The 24476-nt window shown below is 43.6% G+C and overlaps 1 protein-coding gene and 1 pseudogene across 1 annotated transcript in view; one reads left to right on the top strand and one right to left on the bottom strand.

The window, feature by feature from the left end:
• SRPK1 (SRSF protein kinase 1) overlaps nucleotides 1-3561 on the bottom strand; it is a 63109-nt gene extending 59548 nt beyond the window's left edge. The window contains 3 exon segments of the mRNA XM_065912101.1: nucleotides 2958-3502; nucleotides 3504-3527; nucleotides 3529-3561. Coding sequence (XP_065768173.1) covers nucleotides 2958-3502; nucleotides 3504-3527; nucleotides 3529-3561 — 602 coding nt within the window.
• An 11326-nt stretch (nucleotides 3562-14887) lies between these two features.
• On the top strand, nucleotides 14888-16715 carry LOC136151859 (suppressor of cytokine signaling 5-like; annotated as a pseudogene).
• The last annotated feature ends 7761 nt before the right edge of the window (nucleotides 16716-24476 follow it).

Below are 24476 nucleotides of genomic sequence, written 5' to 3' on the forward strand. Positions count from 1 at the left end.
ACAATATATATCTACATCTATGTATGTTTCTATTCCATACAATTTCAAATGCAGATGTAAATCACATTAAATTATAAAACTATAATAAACAAATAAAGGCACACAGCTTTTGATATACACATTGAAAACTGAATGCTCAAAGGGAGATAGAACACTATCCTTTATAAACAGACATATCCAGGGGGCGATGAACGTGTACCTCAACATCAAGGCATCCTGAGGTCCCTTATTCAGAAGCCTCTGTTCACTTGGCCTCTACCATAATTGTCCTTAGATACACCAAAAGGAATTGTCACTGGGAGATATACCAGGACTTTGGGACGTGTCAGATTTGGGTTAGAATCCTAGCTTCAAATTTTCTAGGTGGTTAATTTGGTGAATCTCAATTTCCTTATCTATAAATAAAATAGAGACTGTCACCAGCTAGTTAACATCAGTAAATGAGAGTACAGTGTGTGAAAAAGTGAAGTGGATAAGGAATTCCCCAAGTAAGACAACTAAAGCTCCCCAAGTCAGGTATTTCAGCAGAGTTAAAAGAACAGAAAGGAAACAAATCCTAAAGAGCACTGAACTGGAAGACAGGAACACTGGATTCCAGTTTTGACACTGCTACAAACAGGTGCAGCTCCCTGGGCATATTCTCTAAAGTATGTCAATTCCAGTATTAAGATCCACAAAATAAACCGACTAAAAATCCTTTCCACCTGTACCACACCAGGGCTAAATTACTAGGATGTCATTTACTGTTTTACATGAAAAATTTCTAAAATTATTCATTTAAATGCTTGCTTTTTTTTAAACTTCAAGTCCTGATCAGTTTTCATTATGACTGAGCTACCAAGTGTAACATGTAAGACTGTTTCCCTAACTAAGCAATCCAAGGTCCAAAGACTAAATAAACTATGGCATGCTTTTTTCAGACTTTCTCCCTGACTAATATGGTAACTAGCAGCCTGCCTTTGCAAAATGACTGGAAATCAGGAGTGCAGTCAGAAGTCATGGAATAGAGTCAGGTTACCTGAGTCAAATGGGGCTTGAACTTCTGACATAGCTCTAACCAAGCTAATTAATTAGACATCTCAGGTATTTAAAAGGAGGCTGGAGAAAACCCAACCCCCCAAATCAAAATATTAATTAAAATAAATAAATAAAGCACCTCTGAAACTACAAGTAAATGGGGGTGGTTCAAAGAATCAAGGTGGTACAGTAACTGCTAATTATATGCTGTATTCACTTGTTTTTGTACAAGTAACTCTAAGTTACCCACGGTGGTGAATGGAAGAGTAACAGATAATCCAAAATATATATACTCAGCTTTACGAAAAAACATATGGTCTATATAGATAAAAAAGTAATGAATATCTGGTTAAAAATAAAGTATATGATCACCCCTACTATATTTACCTCCCAAATTATAGGCTGATTCAGGCTGATATCAAGGTTCATTTCCTTATTAAGAGAACAAACACAGAAGAATTCTAAATAATACAGTAAGTAATAAAATTACCACCTCCTTACATCAGAAGAAAACATACTGGTTTATAACACATTCATATCAGTTCCACAGAGAGTAACATAACACACACACACATACAGGAGAACCACAGAGAACAACAACACACACACAGAGAAACATTTAAATTCCCACTGCACAGGAGAACCAGGTTAACTCCTTGTTGCTTCTATTAAACCTATCCGAGTAAAAACTGGTTTTTGAATCATCCATATACGGATAATCAAAATAATTAAATACATACACAAACATATACAAACTCATGTAACACACTGGTTACTAAGCACTTCACAAAATAAATTCATAAAACGGTTGACTGAAACGAAGCAAGCTGTGAGTTCCTCTACTTTAGCTCTATTGATAGAAGTCATTATTTGCTCTCCTGATACATTAGGTAGCCGCCAAAAACAATACACATACGTACACACACGCACATATACCCGGATCTTGTATTATCACTCAAGAAAGGAAACCTAGGAAAGCCTCGGAAATGAGTTTCATCAGCTCTGAAAGACGTAGATGGTGTACAACTCCAGGTAGACCCAAGTAAATGGAAAAGTGTCCACAAAATAATGCATTTTTCCCCCAAGGCCCTCTGCAATTAAACGTGAGTATAAGATAAAAGTTCTTCAGACTAAGCCTCACTTGCAGAAGCCCTCTACTGGGCGTTTTTATGAAGCTCTGACCAACTTTTGTGTTTCCCACAATAGCGCTAAACCACGATTATGCATCCTGCTGATAAAAAAGGGGCCTGTAGCACTGAACAAACCATGCCAGAATCCGAAACGGCGTTGGCTAAACAACTTCCCCGCCACTGCTGCGATGCCCACTCCAGAAGGCCTCGGCATTCAGCCCAAGACAAGCAGCAACCGAAACCGGCTGCAGACCAGGGGGCTGCCTGCACACTGCGAGTAAGGCGAGGCGCCTGCAGACTCAGGAAGTTGCCTAACCCTGGGGGGAAGCTCCTGCCCTCCTCTATAAAAGGGAGCGTGTAGGCTGGCAGACCGAAAGTCGGAAAATTCATTCAAGAATTCCCTGGCCGCCTCCCCTGCACACGTAGGAGGCAAGTTAAGACGCTGCGAAGCAGGTATGGAAAGAGAACAGAGTTCACAAACTGATCATGATCCAACAGCTCGATGCGGAGGCCCAAACTCGGGGAGCCGGTGCCTCCTCCTGCAGTTGGGAAGGTAAAGGCCCGGGCTGCTCCGGTCCTCCACCAATAGCCCTTTTCCAGCAGGCGCCGGGCTGCTCAGAACCAGACCTTCAGCAACCGAAGCTCCCTCCCACATGGTTCCAGGGGCGCAACCCTCCACGGCCGCCCCGAGGCCATGTGGCCGGGGCCGCCCGGGTGCCCCAGACCCCGTGAACGTTCCAGGCGTGAAACCGGAGGAGAGGAAGTGCGGGGATAGACCCAGAGAACGGGATGTTGGGGTGCGAGACTCACTTCCTCTGGGCTTTGTCCTTCTTGGCCTTGGTCCTTTTCTTTCGGGCCTGGAGCGCAAGCACTGCAGGAGAGAGGGATGGATGAAGGGCGAATGGGGAGAAAAGGAGGCGACCAAGGTGAGGGTGGAGACCCAGCAGGGGTGCGAGGCCCGGACGCCGGGCCTGCCTGAGGGGCGGCTCTGGGCCGAGGGCCGCGGCGTCTGCTGGGTTGCCGCTCGGGGGGCTGGCGGCCCACGGGGCGCAAAGCAGCGCGCAGGCGGGGCGCGCCGGAGGGGGCTCGGGCCGGGTCAGGGAGCTGGCGAGCAGCGGTCGGCCTCGCCGGGCGAGGGCCGGGCCCTGGAGCGGCCCCAAGTCGCGGGCCGGCCTGGCGGGGAACAAGGGGCGATGACTGCCGGCGCGGAAGGACGCCCGAGCTGAGGGGCGCGGACCCGCAGCCCAGAAGCGGGGGGTGAGGGGCGGCGCCACCTCAGTGGAGAGGTGCCGCACGCCCGGGGACCGGACGGCGGCGGTTAGGCGAAGCTCCCGGAGGTGACCCGGGCCTCGCCCCCGGCGGCCGTTGCCCCTCGTGGCGAGAGGCCGCTCCACCGCTCACCTTTCCGCTCCATGGCGAGACCGGTAACCGCCAGGCGCCTGCGCACTCGAGTGGCGGTGACTCCCGCTCCCGCCGCGGCCCCAAACCCAGCCCGCGCACGCCCCGCCCCTCGGCGCCCACCCCGCCCCGCCCCCGACGGCGCGCGCCTGCGCGCTGAGCGCGGAGCCTACCACCTGCTCGTGAGGAGGGGAGGGCGTGAAGAACGGGGGAGGAGGGGAGGGGAAGAACGCCGAGGGTGAGCGCGCGCGGGGTGTTTGAGAAGCGAGCCTGGAAGCCTCGCAGTACGAGCTTTAGTGTGTTCGCCGGGCGGTCGCCTCCTGAGGAATGGTGAACAGGGTGGCATAGAAGGGTTCCCTGCGTGCTGAGTCAGAGCACCGTGGCTGACTGTAACCTGCCTTGGTTTCCTGATGTGTAAAAGGAAATAATCAGGTGTGTCCCAGTCCCTCCACTGCGCTATTGTGAGGGCCAGTTGAGAAACTGTGAGGAAAACTGAGGGAGAAATTACAAGAAAGTAAGAAAAAGGAGTAGGAGCATCACAGGGACTGGAAGGAAGGAACCTGTGACTTTATCGTTACTTGAAAAGCAAAGACTTTAAAAGTGAGTTTTCTCGTACAATTTCAAAGTCAAATGAAGACTGTTAAAGGAAGGAAGCGGGAGAATAAAACTTAGTGTTTTCTTATTTTACCACTTTATCAACTTTTCAGTACAGATACACGCAGTTGTCTTTATAGAATAGTTTTATACTTTCTAAGTGCGTTTTCTCATTTGATGTTCATGAGGGCTTAAAGGCAAGATAGTTATTACTTCCACTACACAAATAAGCTAACTCGGAGGGGATATGTACTCAGAACCTTGGTGTCCTGACACAGTGATCATTCATCAAATACTTGTTGTATAGCAGGGTTAGAAAAGTTTTTCTGTTAAGGGCCATGTAGTAAACTTAAAGACTTGGGGATCATAAGATCTGTTAACTACTCAGCTCTGCCACTAGAGCTCAAAAGCTTCTCAGTGCTCAAAACAAGCCTTCTTTGTGGTCCCTGAAACTTGAATTTCATGTAATTTTCCGGTATCATGAAATACTATTTTTCTGTTGATCTTTTCCCATGATTTCAACCATTCTTGGTTCGGGCCTTAGATTGCCAACCCCTTTGTAAAGTACTATATAGCAGGACAGGTGGAAGCCTGCAGATCCTCGCTCTTCTAGAAGTTAGACCTTAGTGGGGAAGACCGAGAAGTAATTAATTAACTGAGAAGGGAAGATGAAAGTACAATAATGCTGCACAGGTCAAGCATGGGGGCTTAGACAGGATTTTATTGAGTAAAGTAGGTCATTAAGTCCAGCCAGGGAGGAGACAGCTTTTGTGCTGGGTCTTGGGAAATGTGTAGAATTTCCAGAGGTGGACGAGATGTCACACATTCCTGAATGAGAAAATCAATTGAGCAAAAAGACACAGGCTTGGACACCTACAGGTGGGGACTGAGGCTGGTAATGACTAAAGAGATGAAGTAGAACGTGAGGCTGGAAATGTAGGTTTGCCAAATTTGAAATTTAGATAATTAATATCTGTTGCAGGGAACCTGAATGATAGCATTTCTAGGTAGATTGCAAAAGAGGACAGCACCTGTTGTCCAAGGAAAACTACAACCCAGTTTCCTCTGAGTTCTACCCTTGAAAACAAAAGGAGATTTGGGGCAGACAGTGAAACCCTGGAGTCTGAGGATTCTGCCTGCTCAGGATTTAGAAAAGACAGGAGAGTGCTGGTGGCTCAGGAAAAGTTCCAGAATGGGGAAATTACTTCCCACAGAAAGTAAACTATGGGAGTTGGAGTGCTGCTTGGGTTTTCCTTGGTGTCTCCTTACTAACAAGCACTTATTAGGGTGTCTGACACTTACTAGGTGTTCAGATATTTGTCTAATCAAAGAATAAATGATGTGGGAATTCCCTGGTTGTCCAGCGGAAGACTCCAAGCTCTCATTGCTAAAGTCCCAGGTTCGATCCCAGGTCAGAGAACAAAAAATCTCACAAGCCACAGGGTGTGGCAAAAAAAAAAAAAAAATGATGTGCAGTTTATGAGAAAGGTCTGGATGAGGGAGAGAAAACACAGAGGGACAATCGGAGAGCTGTGCTAAAACCCAAATAGGTTAGTGCGGATCCATCAAAAAGGAATGCGTAACTTGGCATGAATCAGTCACACCTATTCTGACCCTGAGTGACTGTTGCTTCTCTCTCTTAAGAGCTTGCCAGTCCTCTGTTTAATAACTCATTTGAGAATTTTTCCAGAGTCAATGTCAAGCTTATTGGACTGAGTTCCTGGGATTGACTATTTCTTCTTTTTCTTTCTTCTGTTTTCCCCATTCTCCCAGCATGCTTCAGTTTTTCACACTTTTTCTACAGTTTCTATAATTGTTCACATAAGCTAGCTTACTTGGTTTTTTCCCTATTCTAAAGCTTATACCTTTTTTTATGCTTCCTCCTTTAAATGTAACCTTAAAAATCCCACCCACCCCCCCCATTTCACAAGGCTTAATCTATTTTGGATTTTACCCTAACAGAAGTTATTCTTAAAAGTGGTGGTCTTTTCAGTATGGTACAGGCACAAGGTCAGAAATATAGATCAATGGAACAGAATAGAAAGCCCAGAGATAAATCCACGAACCTATGGACACCTTATCTTCGACAAAGGAGGCAAGAATATACAATGGAAAAAAGACAACCTCTTTAACAAGTGGTGCTGGGAAAACTGGTCAACCACTTGTAAAAGAATGAAACTAGAACACTTTCTAACACCATACACAAAAATAAACTCAAAATGGATTAAAGATCTAAATGTAAGACCAGAAACTATAAAACTCCTAGAGGAGAACATAGGCAAAATACTCTCTGACATAAATCACAGCAGGATCCTCTATGAACCACCTCCCAGAATATTGGAAATAAAAGCAAAAATAGACAAATGGGACCTAATTAAACTTAAAAGCTTTTGCACAACAAAGGAAACTATAAGTAAGGTGAAAAGACAGCCCTCAGATTGGGAGAAAATAATAGCAAATGAAGCAACAGATAAAGGATTAATCTCAAAAATATACAAGCAACTCCTGCAGCTCAATTCCAGAAAAATAAATGACCCAATCAAAAAATGGGCCAAAGAACTAAACAGATATTTCTCCAAAGAAGACATACAGATGACTAACTAACACATGAAAAGATGCTCAACATCACTCATTATCAGAGAAATGCAAATCAAAACCACAATGAGGTACCATTTCATGCCAGTCAGGATGGCAGCTATCCAAAAGTCTACAAGCAATAAATGCTGGAGAGGGTGTGGAGAAAAGGGAACCCTCTTACACTGTTGGTGGGAATGCAAACTAGTACAGCCGCTATGGAGAACAGTATGGAGATTTCTTAAAAAACTGGAATTAGAACTTCCATATGACCCAGCAATCCCACTTCTGGGCATACACACTGAGGAAACCAGATCTGAAAGAGACACGTGCACCCCAATGCTCATCACAGCACTGTTTATAATAGCCAGGACAAGGAAGCAACCTAGATGTCCATCAGCAGATGAATGGATAAGGAAGCTGTGGTACATATACACCATGGAATATTACTCAGCCATTAAAAAGAATTCATTTGAATCAGTTCTAATGAGATGGATAAAACTGGAGCCCATTATACAGAGTGAAGTAAGCCAGAAAGATAAAGACCAATACACATCATATATATGGAATTTAGAAAGATGGTAACGATAACCCTATATGCAAAACAGAAAAAGAGACACAGATGTACAGAACAAACTTTTGGACTCTGTGGGAAAAGGCGAGGGTGGGATGTTCTGAGAGAATAGCACTGAAACAAGTATACTATCAAGGGTGAAACAGATCACCAGCCCAGGTTGGATGCATGAGACAAGTGCTCAGGGCTGGAGCACTGGGAAGACCCAGAGGGATGGGATGGGGAGCGAGGCAGGAGGGGGGATCGGGATGGGGAACCCATGTAAATCCATGGCTGATTCATGTCAAAGTATGGCAAAAACCACTACACTATTGTAAAGTAATTAGCCTCCAACTAATAAAAATAAATAGAAAAAAAAGTGGTGGTCTTTTGCTATTTACTCTCAATTACATGCATACCCCTCTCCCACAACTGTTTTTCTGCAAGTTCTTTTAAAAGTAGAATTATTCAGAGAACATATATCGTTGTGGTTTTGTTGCTTATGGGCAGTGTGAGAATTTAATTTCTGCAAAGATCCCATTCCTTATGAGCTAATTTATTTTTTAAGACCGTCCTGGATCTTCCCTAATGCTTCTTTGGAATTTTGAAATATGAGCACCTAAGTGTAGCATACTTATTTCATCATACCCCAACATTCCCTGGCTTGATTACCACAAACTCTCAAAGTTTTGATCTGAATTAAATCCAAAGTATCACTTCCCCTTATGGCTTTCCCTGTGTCCTGGGAGATGAAATAGACAAGAGAAGAAGAAAGTGAGAATAAAACAGATGCTTTATTTGAACAAGATTCCCAATAGACATCTGCATGATTGGAGAACCCCAACAGAACTTTCTCTTGCCTTTGTGATAGTTTTGTGAAGTATATTGGGAAAATACAATTACATTGTAGGCTTGAGTATCAGGATACATGGCACAATCAACAGAATAATTGGAGAGAATTGAATAAAGGGATTGAGGGGCTTAAGGGGAACCAGCTAGGTAGTGATTACGAGGCATCCGGGGCCTAGCACCAGTGGGAGTGTTTACCACCCTAGGCCTGAAGAAACAAGGGGTGGAGGTGTTACCAGAACCCAATGAGGGCTTGTATTAGTTTGCTAGGGTTACCTTAACAAAGTACCATAGGGATTTCACTGGTGGTCCAGTGGTTAAGACTCTGCCCTTCCTATGCAGGGGGCACAGGTTCCATCTCTAGTAGGGGAACTAAGATCCCACATGCCATGAGGCCATAAAAAAGGTAAAACAGACCAGGTGGCTTCAACAACAGATATGCATTGTCTCACAACTCTGGAGGCTAGAAGTCTGAAATCAAGGTGTCAGCAAGGTTGGTTACTTCAGAAAATTATGAAGGAAGGATTTGTCCTCTTTCCCTTGCTTGTGGGTGACTTCCTGGTCCATGTCTGTTCAGATCATCTTTTTTTGTGTATCTTGATTTATGTCCAGATTTCCCCTTTTCATAAGGGCATCAGCCATATTGGATTAGGATCCATTCTCAAGAGCTCATTTTAACTTGATTACCTCTGTAAAGACCCTATCTCCAAAAGGTCACCTTCTGAGGTCCTGGGGGATAGGATACCAATAAGTCTTCAGGGAGGGGGTACAATTCAACCCATAGCAGAGCTGTAGTAAGGAAGCACTGCCTGAATACAGCTGTGCCCTTTGATAAAGGGATATAACCATCACTTGTGTGTGTGTGCTAAGTCGCTTCAGTCATGTCTGTGTGACCCTATGGATTGTAGCCCGCCAGGCTCCTCTGTCCATGGGTTCTCCAGGGAAGAATACTGGAGTAGGTTGCCATGCCCTCCTCCAAGGGATCTTCCCGACCCAGGGATTGAACATGTGTCTCATGTTTCCTGCATTGACAGGCAGATTCTTTTACACTGGGACCATCGGGGAAGCCTCAGCTGTCACCAGCAGGGAAATTAATACCCAGCTTCTTTCTCTAATCATCCTCTCTGGCTAGTGCCTCCCATTCACAAAACCCACCTGGAAGTTAGAAGACAGGGGTGCCTGGGTGAAACAGTCCAGGCAAGCCAGCCTCCCAGGGCACAGAGCAGGGCGAAGAGGGCGGGGGGTGAGTCTGGAGGAGCAAACAATATCCAGCACAGCCTGTCTGGGCAGTCAGCAGGCTCCACCCAAAGCAGACCGCAGTTTCCGAGCGAGTAAGTCAGCCTCTTGGACTCCCTTGTCCCTGGAGAGGGTTGAGAACTGAAGTTGCTTGGAGATATAAACCCTTTTCTGGCTTTGTACTATAAAAGCTTCCCTGGTGGCTCAGCTGGTAAAGAATCTGCCCCCAATGCAGGAGACCTGGGCTCGATCCCTGGGTTGGAAAGATCCCCCGGAGAAGGGAAAGGCTACCCACTCAAATATTCTGCCTGGAGAATTCCATGGACTGTATAGCCCTTGGGGTTGCAAAGAGCTGGACAGGACTAAGCAACTTTCACTTTTGAGACTTCCCTGGCAGTCCAGTGGTTAAGACTGAGCTGCAAATGCAAGCAACACAGGTTTGATCCCTGCTTGGGTAACTAAGAGGCTGTGTGGTGCAACAACAACAGCAACAACAAAAATCTTAAACTTCACAAGGAAATTGTGCTGGACTGAAGAGGGGAGTAGGTAGAGGAGATATAAGAATAAAAACCTTGACTTGGTGGGGTGGGAAACTCTTGCCTCCTCTCAGATGGCTCCTCTGGTCACAGCATGAAGGTTGGGGGTTTGGGTTCTCTAACAATGAGGAGGTTGCAGAGACTGGCGGTTCTGGAGGCAGGCGGAGCCCCTTCTCTGCTCCCTGGAGGTGCTCTGGGGAGGCAGTAGGATGTTACAAACTGACCTAAGCTGATCGGGTCCAAGTCTAAGTTCTTTATACTTGGTAATGAACTTCTACCAGACAAGTCTGAGTGATGAGAATTTGTCTGCCCCACATCCTCACTCCCGGGATATAAAGGAAGCGAGTTTTGACTAAAATCTGCCACACACATTTGTTAACCTTCACTGGCAGGCAGGCACAGAACCGCTCCTATGACCTGTGTATGTTCTTTGAGGTCTCTGCCCTTTTGGAGGCTCTGACTGCAGGTTTAATTTCTAAAGTTTGGCAATCTTGGGGCCAAAATAAAGACAGTTTAGGAAACACATAAAAATGGGCAACATGGTTTAGACATTTGAGTTCTGATTTCTACCTGCTATGCAATATCTGATCTGTTCTTCTTTTCCTTCTTTCAAATCCTTTCCACTAGGCCCACCCTCAGGACAAGCATTTATCGAGTACCTGCTGCAGCCCAGGCCATGAGACTAAGGGCTTCAAGAAGCAGAGAAGAAGAAAACATAGACCTTGCCCAGTAGAACTTAATAGTTAATTATTAAAAAAAAAAATTTCAGGGGGGATATAGTTGACTGACAATGTTGTGTTAGTTTCAGGGGTATAGCCAAGTGAGCCGTTTATACATATACAGATATCTGCTAATCCTTATATAGTAATGATTGTTTCCTGGATGCTGTTGTCCCTCATCCCTCAAACAACTCTATGCGGTCAATACTATTATTATCTTCTGTGTTTGACAGATGAGGAAGCTGAGGTACAACCCAAGTCACACACACTCCATAGCAAGAGGCAGAGTTTTGAATCAGAGTATCCAGGCTTTCAAATTCCTACTCTTCACCACACACCATATTCTAAATATAAGTAGATGCATGAAGTACCACAGGAGCACAAAAAAGAGGCCATCTCAGTTCAGGATTTGAGGAGGGGTAAGAAGAGAGACATCTCCTGAATGAGATGACCCTGTGCAGCATTGGAGAGCATCAAATAGATGTCAGTTGGAAACAGAAGGGAGGGATGAAGCCCCACGTGGTATGTGGGGGAACCATAAACAGCTTAGCGTTGCTGAAGTATAAAGTGCAAGGGGGAAGGTGGGAGGTAGTTTGCTCCACAAATGCTGACGGGGCCCTTTCTTTATGCAGGCACTGTGTTTGGTGCTGGCGGGGTATAGCAGGGAGCTTGGAGCTTCTAAGGAACTTGAACTTGAGCTTTCCAACATTTTACTTCCTTGGACTTCCCTGGTGACTCAGTGGTAAAGAATCCACCTACCAATGCAGGGGACTCGGGTTCGATCCTTGGTCCAGGAAGATTCCATATACCTCAGAGAAACTAAGCTCGTGCCACAGCTACTGACCCTGCGAGCCCTAGAGCCCATGCTCCACAACAGAGAGAAGCCCCTGCAATGAGAAGCCCTCGCACCGCAGCTGGAGAGGAGCCTCTGCTCGCCACAACTAGAGTAAGCCCGTGCACAGCATCGAAGACCCAGCACAGCCCCAAACACAAAAGCACTTTGTCTCCTTCCTCACTAAAATTAACTTTTTGAAATTATCCCTGTGCAACACACTCAACAAACTAGAAATAGGACTTCCTCAACCTGATAAAGGCTGAGGAAAAAACCCACAGCTATCAGCATATTTAATGATGAAAGGCTGAACGCTTTCTCTCTAAGACCAGGAACAAGAAAAGGATGTCCACTCTCACCACTGATATTCCGTCACGTGCTGAAGGTTTTAGCCAGGGTCACTAGACAAGAAAATTACATAAGAGGCATACAAACTGGAAAGGAAATTGACAGTTTAAAAGTGTTACATCTCAGTTTTGAACGCCACTCAGCGGAATTTAAATACAATAGCAATTTGATGCCCATCATCATACACTTTTATATGTAAAAAAAAATAAAATCATTTTGTTAATTATAAGAAATTTTACCCATGGCTGATTCATGTCAATGTATGGCAAAAGCCACTACAATATTGTAAAGTAATTAGCCTCCAACTAATAAAAATAAATGGAAAAAAAGAAAAAAAAATTTTACATTACCTCCTTTTCTCCTTGAACTTGTATTTCTATTTCATTTTACTCTCACAGAAGTTCATCCTCAGGTAATACAATTTTATGTTTAAAAGTCTTGTATTGGTACTTCTCTGGTGGTCCTGTGGCTAAGACTCCACGTTCCCAATGCAGGGCCCCAAGTTCAATCCCTGGTAAAGGAACTAGATCCCTCATGCTGCAACTAAAAGTTTAAATGTCACAACCAAAAAGAAAAAAAGATCCTGGATGCCACAACAAAGATTCAAGTGCCACAACTAAGACCTGGCAAAGTCAAATAAATTTTAAGAAAAAGTCTTGCTCATCCTGTCATCCTCACCACATAAATGTGCATTAACATTGTAATTTAGTTTGCAAAGACATTTCCTAAGATCATGGTCCTCTAAAAACTCTCTTACCTATCATTATGAATATTACTGCATGATGAATCAAAATAACATACAAGATCATTTTGTGATAGATTAAATTTTTTTTTATGTTTCTTAATGAGGTCTTCATCATTCTATTCATTTTTTTTGGTAATGGTTGAGAAAACTTGGTACATAAAATAAAAATTTTTATATATGGGAATAGAAAGGGTTTGGCACAGCAATATAATTTAAAAAATCTCCTTCCAAATGTGTCAAAAATCACATGGTAATCATCAAAATTTATATTCCTGGCCATCTACAGACAATTCTAAGAGGTCCTTATTCAATTTTGTTGAAAGCAGGTAATTTGAAACCATCTGACTTGCAAAAAGATGTGTTATCCAGTCATTGAAGTTATTTACTGTCTCAATCCAAACAGCAGTATTTCAATGTATTCCTTCGTTTGGACCCTTGAGAGGGTTATACACCCTCAGCCAGTGTACCTGAGCATTTTTGGGGGGAGGGAGAGGCCTTTTTGTTTGTTTTGATTGCCTCACTGCTCCTTGGAATAACAGTGACTTTTGTTCACTGCTGTATCTCCAGGGTCTAAAAGAAAAGTGTCAGATACATAGTAGGTGCTCAGTAAATTATCTTCAGAAATGTTATGAAAAAAATATCTTTTGATATAGTTCATGGGCTTCTCACGGAAAGAGTACTGGAGCAGTTTGCCATTCCCTCTAGTAATCATGTATGGATGTGAGAATTGGACCATAAAGAAAGCTGAGCACCGAAGAGTTGATGTTTTCAAACTGTGGTGTTGGAGAAGACTCTTGAGAGTCACTTGAATAGCAAGGAGATCAAACCAGTTAATCCTAAAGGAAATTAAGCCTCAATATTCATTAGAAGGCCTGAAGCTGAAGCTCCAATACTTGGGCCACCTGATTCGAAAAGCTGACTCACTGGAAAAGACCCTGATGCTGGGAAAGATTGAGGGTGGGAGAAGAGGGTGACAGAGGGCAAGATGGTTGGATGGCATCACCGATTCAACGGACATGAATTTGAGCAAGCTCTGGGAAATTGTGAGGGGCAGGGAGGCCTGGTATGCTGCAGTCCACAGGGTCTCAAAGAGTTGGACGTGACTTGGTGACTGAACAATATCACCATGGAAGAATGTGAAAACCGTGGGTGTCTGGGTGTGTGTACGGTGGGGCGGGGGTGGGGGTGGGTGGGGGCAGGGAGAAGAGGCAGAGACACAGAGGCACTCAGTGTACTGATTTGCATTTTTCAGTTTAAAGGCACCAAGGAGCCACCTCTCTCCAAATGGAAGCAGCACTGTGTAAAGAGAAAGCCTGGAAATTCCTCAGCAATTCAGTGGTTGGGACTTGGTGCCCCCATGTCAGAGGCCCGTGTTTGATCCCTGGTGGGGGAACTAAGATCTCAAAAGCCAAGTGATGGAACCAAAAAAAATAAAAAATAAAAAGCCTCATCTTTGGCAGCTTACTTGGGGTTGAATTTCAGCTTTGACATTGAATGGCTATGACTTTGGGCAAACTCTTGGTCTTAGAGTCTTACCCTGGATAAAAAGAATAACTGTTGCTCTCAAGGAGAGGCATTGGAGGAAATGACAATTAAATGAGGTACTACCCATCAAATACCTGCAGCATTGCATGCACTCAGTCAACAGGCATCTTCCTTCATTTGGATTTATTCTGAACCTTCACTGCTGCAGATGTTAAGCAGTACAAAGATGGTAGAGCTGAGGCTTCAGCTGGAGTCCAGGGCAGGGGGACCTCCTGTACTGTTTCCTCATCTAGGAAACGAGGGGCATAACAGCCCTGCCTCATAGGGTTGTTGTGCAGAATAATGTGTTAACTTGCAAAGTGCTTAGAACAGAACCTGACACACAATAGAGTTAATAAATGAGTGCTACCTGGGAGAGGAGGTGCACCCTGGATCATAGCAGAGTGGAAGAGTGGGGACCATCTGAGTTGCCCTGTCTTTATTTTTTTGATATTTTATTTGGTCCCACTGGGTCTTTGTTGTGACATTTGGGATCTTTGATCTTAATTCTGGCACTCGAACTCTTAGTTCCGGCATGTGGGGGTCTATTTCCGTGATCAGGGATCGAACCCAGGCCCCCTGTATCGAGAGTCCGGAGTCTTAGCCACTGGACCACCAGGCAAGTCCCTCCCATGTACTGTTAATCAGACTGTTTCAGAGTCGGGTTCTATGGAAGAAGGAACACCAGTGGAGCGAGTTTCAGTGAGTATAGCAGGTTAAGGGCACCATGCGTATCTGTGGCCACAAGAACAGCATACTTCCTTCAAGTTTCCCGCCGCCCCAAAGCCCTGCCTGCTATTGGTCACAATAGCAGTGGTTATAATCACTGGGTAAAGTGAGGGAAATATGGAATAACTTCCAATCCAGGTGTCAGAATCTTTTCAGCCACGAGAGGAAGCTGTAGTGAAAATGTGGGCCTGAGCTCCAACAGATGCTTGTCTGTCAAAGAGAAAAATATCAGTATAGGAGACACTTCTCAGCCACAGAGCAGTGCCTGAAGAGGAAATGTTGCCTTACAATAGGGATTAAGCCCTTCAAAGAATTCTTCATGGAGAAACCAAAACTGTGCCACTGAAACTCCTCAGGGTGTTGAAATAAGCATTGAAATTGATAATAATTCATGTGTCACTCCAGGAACAAGACTTGCAAGAGGAGGTTTCTGCTACTGCCATATTCCACAGGATATGTTCTGCAGAAAGCTCAGTGGAGGGAATTTCCTGGTGTCCAGTGGCTAGGACTCAGTGCTCTCATGGCCAGAGCCTGGGGTCAGTCCTTGGCTGGGGAACTAAGATCCCGCAATTCTCATGGCAAAAAGAAATAAATTAAAAAGGTTTGGTGGTACTCAAAGTGGACTTCAAAAGAGAGAGGGGCAAAATGGCATAAGCTCTGTACATGATATGAACATCATTTCCAGCAGCACCAAAAGGAGTCACTCTGAGACAGAAGTTGCAGGATACTGTGGGCTGGGGTTTTCCTATGAGGACTAACTAACAGTCGAATCTCCTCTTTTCTAATACAAGAAAAACACACCTTTCTAGATTAATGCTTGAGAAATGTCCTTTTCCTGCGGGCTCAGGTTTAACCCCAAAATGGACTTTGAGTAAACAACACATTCCTGGAACTTCCCTGGTGGTCCAGTGACTAAGACTCTGGACTCCCAATGCAGGGGGTCCAGGTTAGATCCCTGTTTGGGGAACTAGATCCCACATGCTGCAGCTGAGACCCAGTACAGCCAAATAAACAAATTAATTTTGATATAAAAAACCCAGCATAATCTTGTGAGCCCACATTCAGCATTTTTTGATACATTTGCCCCATCCTTGGCTTCTGCAGAAGATGAAAAGGATAAGCCTAGAGAGACAAGGCAGCTTAGTATTGAAAAAGGTTGATCCCCTTCCCAATGCACAAATACATGCATTTTAAGACCTTTCACAGGTTAGGTTAATTTGTTATATAAACGGGACCCAAAGTCAGCTCCTGGAATGACTGAAATAAATCAGAACGATTCTGCAATTTCACAAGCTAATTGTGACTCAGAAGAGGATACAACCACCCAGTGTTTACAGACACGTAGGAAGAGGCAACGTCAGGTATTACTATCTGGAGACAGCCATGCCCATGTTTGCAGTCAGGGAGCTTGGGATAAACAGTGTTGATTACATCAATAAACAGGCTGATTATTTACACTGCTCTCATGCCTGATTTGCTTCAGATTACAGGCAGTCCCTGTCACTAGTGAGTGATGGACCATTTCAAAGCAGAAGCTGTTCTTGAAGAGAAACCCGAAGGCCCATTTGTGCTCAGGGGCTCTATGAAGAGTTCTCTTTTCTGTGAGCCTCCATCATGACAACAGATCCCCGCCTACTTGAATTGAACAGTGGAATCCCAACTTTAGTTTTAATGCTCACAACCCTTACATGATTCACTGTAACAGGACTTTTGATGAAGATGCTAGTTCTTGCATGGTTTTTGAACCATTGCTTACTGTAGCAGCAAATAGGACATTTTCTTTAAGGCTGCAATGGATCTGCCGTGCAGTCCTCTGCAGGTACACCACAAATTGTGTAACTGATGGGCTCCCTTTACTTACCCTCAGTGTTGCAGGATTTTTATTTACTTATTTATTTATATTTATGCATATTTGGCTGGGCCAGGTCTGAGTTGCAGCATGTGGGACCTTCAGTCTTCGCTGTGGCATGCAGGATCTTTAGTTGTGGCATGTGGGATCTAGTTTCCAGACCAGGTGCTCTGTATTAGGAATTTAGTCTTAGTCAGTGGACCACTAGGAAAGTCCCCTACAGGGTTTTTTTTTTTTAAGTGTTATTATAAACAAAGAGTTCCCTTGCTAGAATGAGAGACAGTCAAGGCCAAGTAAACTCTCATCCCCAAAGGGCGTTACTTAGATCTACTTTCATGAGCATCGAACAGAACAGCTACGAAAGCACACATATCCGTGTTAGGCTTCTTTTGTACAATAAGTGAGCTTAGTGTCAGAACCTGTCAGACATGATTGGCTGTTACTTAGATAAACGTGGTGCCTATGGAGACGACAGAGGATAGAGCTACAGGTGTTCAGGAAGGTTTCACAAATATTTAGCTGATTAGTTAACAGTCAGTTTTTAATAGGCTTCCCAGAGAGGGTGTGAAGAAAAGGGAACCCTCTTACACTGTTGGTGGGAATGCAAACTAGTACACTATGGAGAACAGTGTGGAAATTTCTTAAAAACTGGAATCAGAACTGCCATATGACCCAGCAATCCCACTCCTGGGCATACACACCGAGGAATCCAGATCTGAAAGAGACACGTGCACCCCAATGTTCATCGCAGCACTGTTTATAATAGCCAGGACATGGAAGCAGTCTAGATGCCCATCAGCAGACGAATGGATAAGGAAGCTATGGTACATATACACCGTGGAATATTACTCAGCCATTAAAAAGAATTCATTTGAATCAATTCTAATGAGATGGATGAAACTGGAGCCCATTACACAAAGTGAAGTAAGCCAGAAAAATAAAGACCAATACAGTATACTAACGCATATATATGGAATTTAAAAAGATGGTAACGAACCCTACATGCAAAACAGAAAAAGAGACACAGATGTACAGAACAGACTTTTGGACTCTGTGGGAGAAGGCGAGGGTGGGATGTTCTGAGAGAATAGCATTGAAACAAGTATACTATCAAGGGTGAAAGAGATCGTCAGCCCAGGTTGAATGCATGAGACAAGAGCTCAGGGCTAGTGCATTGGGAAGATCCAGAGGAATGGGACGGGGAGGGAGGCGGGAGGGGGGATCGGGATGGAGAACACATGTAACTCCATGGCTGATTCATGTCAATGTATGGCAAAAACCACTACAATACTGTAAAGTAATTAGCCTCCAACTAATAAAAATAAATGAAAAAAAAAAAGGCTTCCCAGGTGGCACTAGTAGTAAAGAACGGGCCTGCCAATGCAGGAGACTCAAGAGACGTGGGATCAATCCCTGGGTCAGGAAGATCCTCTGGAGGAGGGCATGGCAACCTCCTCCAGTATTCTTGCCTGGGGAATCCCATGGACAGAGGAACCTGGCGGGCTATATAGTCCATAGGGTCACAAGGAGTTGGACACAACTGAAGTGATTTAGCATGCATGCATGCAAGTTTTTTATGCCTGCTTTGGGGCATTTGCTATGAAGAATTTCAGTCTTACTGAAGGACAAATTATTAACATTGGATGAATATTACAACAGTGTGACTAATGTTTGAAATTTTTCTAAGAATTTGTCTATAAACTTTCAAAAGTAGCAATGTTTGTAGTTACTATAAATCAAGTTTTGGAAGCCCCCCAAAATAAAGACTGCTTTCCTTTTAGAAAAAAAATTGCTAATTTCTGGCACAAGGGCATAGTGCATTTAAGTATTGCTGTAGTTTATATTCAGTCTCCTAGTCGCTTTCATAAAAGTTACTGTTCAGTAAACCAGATTTCTGTCAACTCCATAGTGTTTCCTTAAATTTATGATATTGAAGAAAGGATACTGGAAACAAACTTGTGGGCCTGGAGCTGCCTAGAGGGCTGAGGCCAGGTGGGAGCATCCAGTGGAGTTCCAGGTTGTTTATCTTAGTCTTTGAGAACAAGAAATTCATGCTGGGATGAGAGTATTTTAGATTTAATCAGAGCATCCGCGAATTTGGTAAAGTTTTAGAGTTCTATAAATTTGGGAGGGAAGAATCCCTTTATTATATGACAACTCCATGCTTTCTAGTAAAGCAAAAGAAACACTCCAGAATGTTCACAGGATTTACCTCTAGGGAATGAAAGTACAGGAGATCTTCCCCTCTCAGTTCAGTTCAGTTCAGTCGCTCAGTTGTGTCCGACTCTGAGACCCCACAGACTGCAACATGCCAGACCTTCCTGTCCATCGCCAACTCCCGGAGTTTACTCAAACTCATGTCCATCGAGTCAGTGATGCTATCCAACCATCTCATCCTCTGTCGTCCCCTTCTCCTCCTGCCTTCAGTCTTTCCCCGCATCAGGGTCTTTTCCAATGAGTCAGTTCTTCGCATCAGCTGGCCAAAGTATTGGAGCTTCAGCTTCAGCATCAGTCGTTCCTATGAATATTCAGGACTGATTTCCTTCAGGATGGACTGGTTGGATCTCCTTGCAGTCCAAGGGACTCTCAAGAGTCTTCTCAAACACCACAGTTCAAAAGCACAGTTCAAAAATTCTTCCCCTCTACTCCCTGCTTTTCTGTATTTTATAGATTTTCATTAAAGAGTATTATTCTTACAATGAAAAACTGTATTTTGAGGACTTTCCTGGAGGTCCAGTGGGTAGGATTCCACGTTTCCATCGCTGGGGCCGGGGTTCATTCCCTGATTGGGAATTAAGATCCTGCATGTTGTGTGACTCGGCCAGAAAAAAGACACAAAAAGCTATTATTTCCCAAAAAGTCGGACACAACTGAGTGACTTTCACTTTCACTTCAAAACTATATCACAAGCTCAAAAATGTCTCCATCAGCAGATTTTTAAGATAAGACAAAATTAATTCAAGCATGAGGTTCCTTTGGTTTTGTTAAGTCCAATATTCAGAGCAGTATTCAGAGAGTTTTTAGAAAGACTTTGTCCCAATTTGGGGGAATAATTTAGTCCTATACAAATGATGCTCTAGTCTCACCTAACAATGCATACAAGTCATACCTGAAGTGATCAAACTGTTTCCCAGAACAAAACTCAAGATTTTTCTTGGTGCCCACCCCAAGCGGACACTAGCTCCACAGTAGATGTAGTGCCTTTGCTCATCCTTGGTCCATCGAGAACCTTGGGTTTATCCCACTTAGTCTCAATTGAGCCCGGCTCAGGTGTCATTTCTTCTCAGCAGTTTTCTCTCATTTTCTTTCTAACCCTTCCTGTCATCTGTATTTCCATACTTCTCATTATCATCATCTTTTCATTTAGGAGGCATGACACTCCCTCCCCACATGGCTTGTTTGTAAGCTTAGGAGCTTCTTGAGGGGAGACATCATATTTTATTTATTCTTTTATCCTCATGCTTCTCATAGTGTGTGGTGGATTAAAAATGGCCATAAATTATTTCCCCTACAAGAAGTGGAGTATATGGGACTTCCCTGGCAGTCCAGTGGTTAAGACTTTGCCTTCCAATGAAGGAGGTGTGATCCCTGGTTGGGGAGTTAGGATCCCACATGCCTTTTCAGCCAAAAAACCAAAACATAAAACAGAAGTGATATTGTAATAAAGACTTTTAAAAAAATTAGTAGAGTGGATTTGCTTTCACACTGAATCAAGGCTGGGTTTGTCACTTTACTTTGATTAGCAAAATGTGGCAGATGACACGCTGCCTCGAGCCACCGTGTGAAGTCCAGGTACCTTTCTGGAGAAATCTTGCACAGAGAGAGATCACTACCTGGCCAGTCTCCAGCTCTTCCCACCATCTCAGCAGAGACGCCACGACTTGTGAGCAAAGCCATCTTCAATTTCTAGCTCCAGGCGGATCTCTAGATGACTACAGCCTCATGAATGGGTCCAGGTTAACCCAGCCCAGATTGCAGGATTGTAAGCAAATATATGACTATTGTTTAAGCCACTAAATTTTGGGTCCATTGTTATGTAGTAATAGATTATGGAAACATGGAGTATTTGGGATACAGTGAGTCTTCCAATAAGTATGTGTTTAATTAAATTTAATTGTAGGAGCCTGGATGAGTAAAATTAGTCTAAATGATCCTCATGGTCCTTTTTAGCACTGAGATTCTATGATCTCAAGATTATTATGCCATCATGGATTATGGATTTTGCCATTGCTTCCTGTATTTCTAGTGATAAATGAGCACTGAATCTAGATGCAGTATAGTTAAGTCCTTGGGCATGTTAGTCCATTTGGGCTGCTATAACAAAATACAATAGAATGAGTGGCTTATAAATAACAGAAATTTATTTCTCACAGTTTTGGAGGCTGGTAAGTCCAAGATCAAAGTGCTGGCAGGTTAGGCGTCTGGTGGGAACCCACTATCTAGCTCATAGATGGCTGTTTCCTTGCTGTGTTCTCATATAGTGGGAGGAGGGATCTCTCTGAGGCCTCTTTTATAAGGCCAGTAATCCCATTAATAATTATAAGGGTGACCTAATTACCCCCCAAAGGCCCCATCTCCTAATACCATTATCTTGGGGATTAGGATTTCAACATATGAATTTGGGACAACACATTTAGACCATAGCATTTCATCTCTGGCTCCCCAAACTTCATGACCTTTTCACATAGCAGCAACTCAAAAGGTCTAAGTGCAAAGTCTCATCTAAATATCATCTAAATAAGATATGGGTAAGATCAAGTTACAATCCATTGGGCTTTGTGATGTTTAATGGATCTAGAGATAGCTACCTAGGGCCACCTATTTTGACCAATATTTTTTTCCAAACCTACTTTTCTACAATTCTATTGATTTCACTTAGTTTTTTAATATATATTAATATAAATCCTACCCCTATAATCCATTTACTGTAGAACATAGCCACTTTGAGGTCTTTTTTTCCAGTGAAAGTGAAAAAGTTGCTCAGTCGTGTCCAACTCTTTGCAACCCCATGAACTATACAGTCTATGGAATTCTCCAGGCCAGAATACTGGTGTGGGTAGCCTTTCCCATCTCCATGGGATCTTCCCAACCCAGGGATCAAACCCAAGTCTCCTGCATTGCAGGCAGATTCTTTACCAGCTGAGCCACGAGGGAAACCCATGAATACTGGAGTGGGTAGCCTATCCCTTCTCTAGCCAATCTCCCCAACCCAGGAATCAAATCGGGGTCTCCTGCATTGCAGGCAGATTCTTTACCAACTGAGCCATCAGGGATTTGTGTGAAAATAATTATACTTTCAGATCCGGCCTATACTAGTTTTTTTGGCTTTAGAATTTTTCTCCAATTTCCCATGAGAGATATAAAATCTGCAATGATGACCATGCAATGAAAAGTGAGCCAACCAATCCAAACCATGGCATTTTGTAAAGTTTGAAATGTCAGAATTTCAGGTGATCTGCATTTTGGAAGAAGACTCAGCCTTTGAATTGTTGCTCACTTTATTCTTTCTTTAATGCTGAACTATTTACAATCAGTTGACCATTTTTTATTCTTATTTTGGGTGGGGATGGATGCTATGGGTTTATAGAGAGTGTTCTTTAAAGATAGACTGTACTCCAGGCATCAGATTGGTCTATCTGAGGACATGCATGAAAGTCAATTTTTAGCCATGTTGCAGTTATAACAGAAAGGACCAAAGTCTAAACTCTACCAGAGTGTCCAAAGCCATTGCTTCTGTGTTGAAAGACCTTCCTCTGATGGAAGTGTGGGCCTGAAAGGGAGCTGGAATGAGAGGGCAGCCATTCACAGAAACTGGGCTCTGCATGACCTTCCTAGTAACTCCTGTTTTAAATGTGAAATGTTTTCTTGGTTTTGAAACATTTCTGTGCCTGTTCCTGCCACCGTTCAGTGCTCCTGACAGTTCATTCCTGGTCTGACCCAGCTTCTGGTTGAACCCTTGGCCGTGGTAATCACCCTTAGGCTCCAACTGTGGGTGCCCCTGAGTGCCCAGCTTCTGTACGTAACCCACCGTCACCACTCTCGGGCACCCGTCTGGCTCTGCCTTCCTGGCAGTCACTGGGCCCTGCCTTACGTCTCTTTCTTGTCCATCAGACGCACCACATGCCATCACCATAGGAAGAGCTTCTTTGACACCCACGATAGGTGCAGGTCCTCCTGACGTTATGCCCTCTGGGTTTCTGGTATTCTGGGTTTCAAGGTACTTATCACAATTTATAATTACTTTTGTTATCTATCCTGCTTGTTTTGTGTCTTCAGCACTAGGGATGATGGTTGGCACACAGTAGGAGTTCAGTAAATGTGCTGAGTAAACAGGAACAAATGAAGCTTGTGACTTGGGCTCCCACCTCTTTTAAGGCTGTCTCTGATTGTACATGACCTTGGGCTAGTTACAAAACTTATGTCTCACCTTATACGTGTTTCAAGTAGGGAGGGATATACTCTCTTACTTACCCCACAGTTTGGGGTGCTGTGGCAGATGCTTAGTAAATGTCTGCAGAAGGAGTAAATGCACCTGCTAGCTCTGTGAAAAGAGACACACTTTAACAAGTATTTCTTTCATCGAACAGGTGAGAGAAGTTGATTATTTAAGCAAGAGGAATCTTGTTTACTGAGTGGGAAATAAAATTCAGTATTCCATATGCCTTTGCCCAGGAGATTATATTTCTCTTCAGGTTGTACCTTAATACTAGACTTTTTTAATGGAGGAGGGGAATTTTTTTTTAATGAATTTGGACCAAACTAGTGACTTGATTGACTTTCTCCATTCCTAAGAAGTTTGTGTCTGTCACAGATTTTAACTAAATTTGGCCCACTGACAGTACAGGTTCTAGGTTGCCTGCATCTTAAAAAATTGTATGGAAGAAGTAATGGTGAAGATAATCTGAAGACCATGGGGAGCTGTATAGAGCTAACATTCACATCAGGTGGTCCAGTTTATGGGCCTTCTGAAACTGTCAAGATAAGATCCTGACCTTGGAGTGATGGCAAAACTGCTTTCAGCTTAACGGTTCTTTGTACTACAGACCTTCACAGGCTGGCCTAACTTAACCTATTTTCTCCTGTACAGTGGAGATAGTAGAGTATCAGTCACTCAGTTGTGTCCGATTCTCTGTCCATGGAATTCTCCAGGCAAGAATACTGGAGTGGATTGCCACTTCCTACCCCAAGGGATCTTCCCAAACCAGGGATTAGAACCTGAGTCTCCCGCAGTGCAGGCGAATTCTTTCACATCTGAGCCACCAGGGAAGCCACAGTGGAGATAACCTACATATAAAGTACAGATGCTGTGCAGTTTTTCTTTTTATTGCTCCTTTCTTCCCCACCATGTCTACCTACTTCTGGAATTTCTTCCACCTGATATTTTCTTCAGCATACAGAATTCAGAGAAGGGAGAAGATGCAGGAAGGGTCCAGATATAACTAGAGTTATGTATTTTATTTGAGCCTCATCTCTTTGGAGGAAGCGGAACAGAGATGAGGGGAATAAATTAGAGGTGATCTGAAAAAAATCACAAGGGTGAGGGGTATGAAGAAGGAAGTCCTTCAGTGGAACATCTGGTGAAGGTAAGATGAAGTGAGCCCATGTAAATCCATGGCTGATTCATGTCAATGTATGGCAAAAAACACTACAATATTGCAAAGTAATTAGCCTCCAACTAATAAAAATAAATGAAAAAAAAAAGAGATTATTCTTCACAAAACTTTGACTACACTTTGGAATAGTTGTACTTCGAACAAATTTTGTTGACTCTTACAAGAATGGGATGTTTTGAAAGAACAGCATGTATATTATCTATAGTGAAACAGATCACCAGCCCAGGTGG

This window comes from Muntiacus reevesi, chromosome 20 (genome assembly GCF_963930625.1).
Source record: "Muntiacus reevesi chromosome 20, mMunRee1.1, whole genome shotgun sequence".
NCBI classification, from domain to species: Eukaryota; Metazoa; Chordata; class Mammalia; order Artiodactyla; family Cervidae; genus Muntiacus; species Muntiacus reevesi.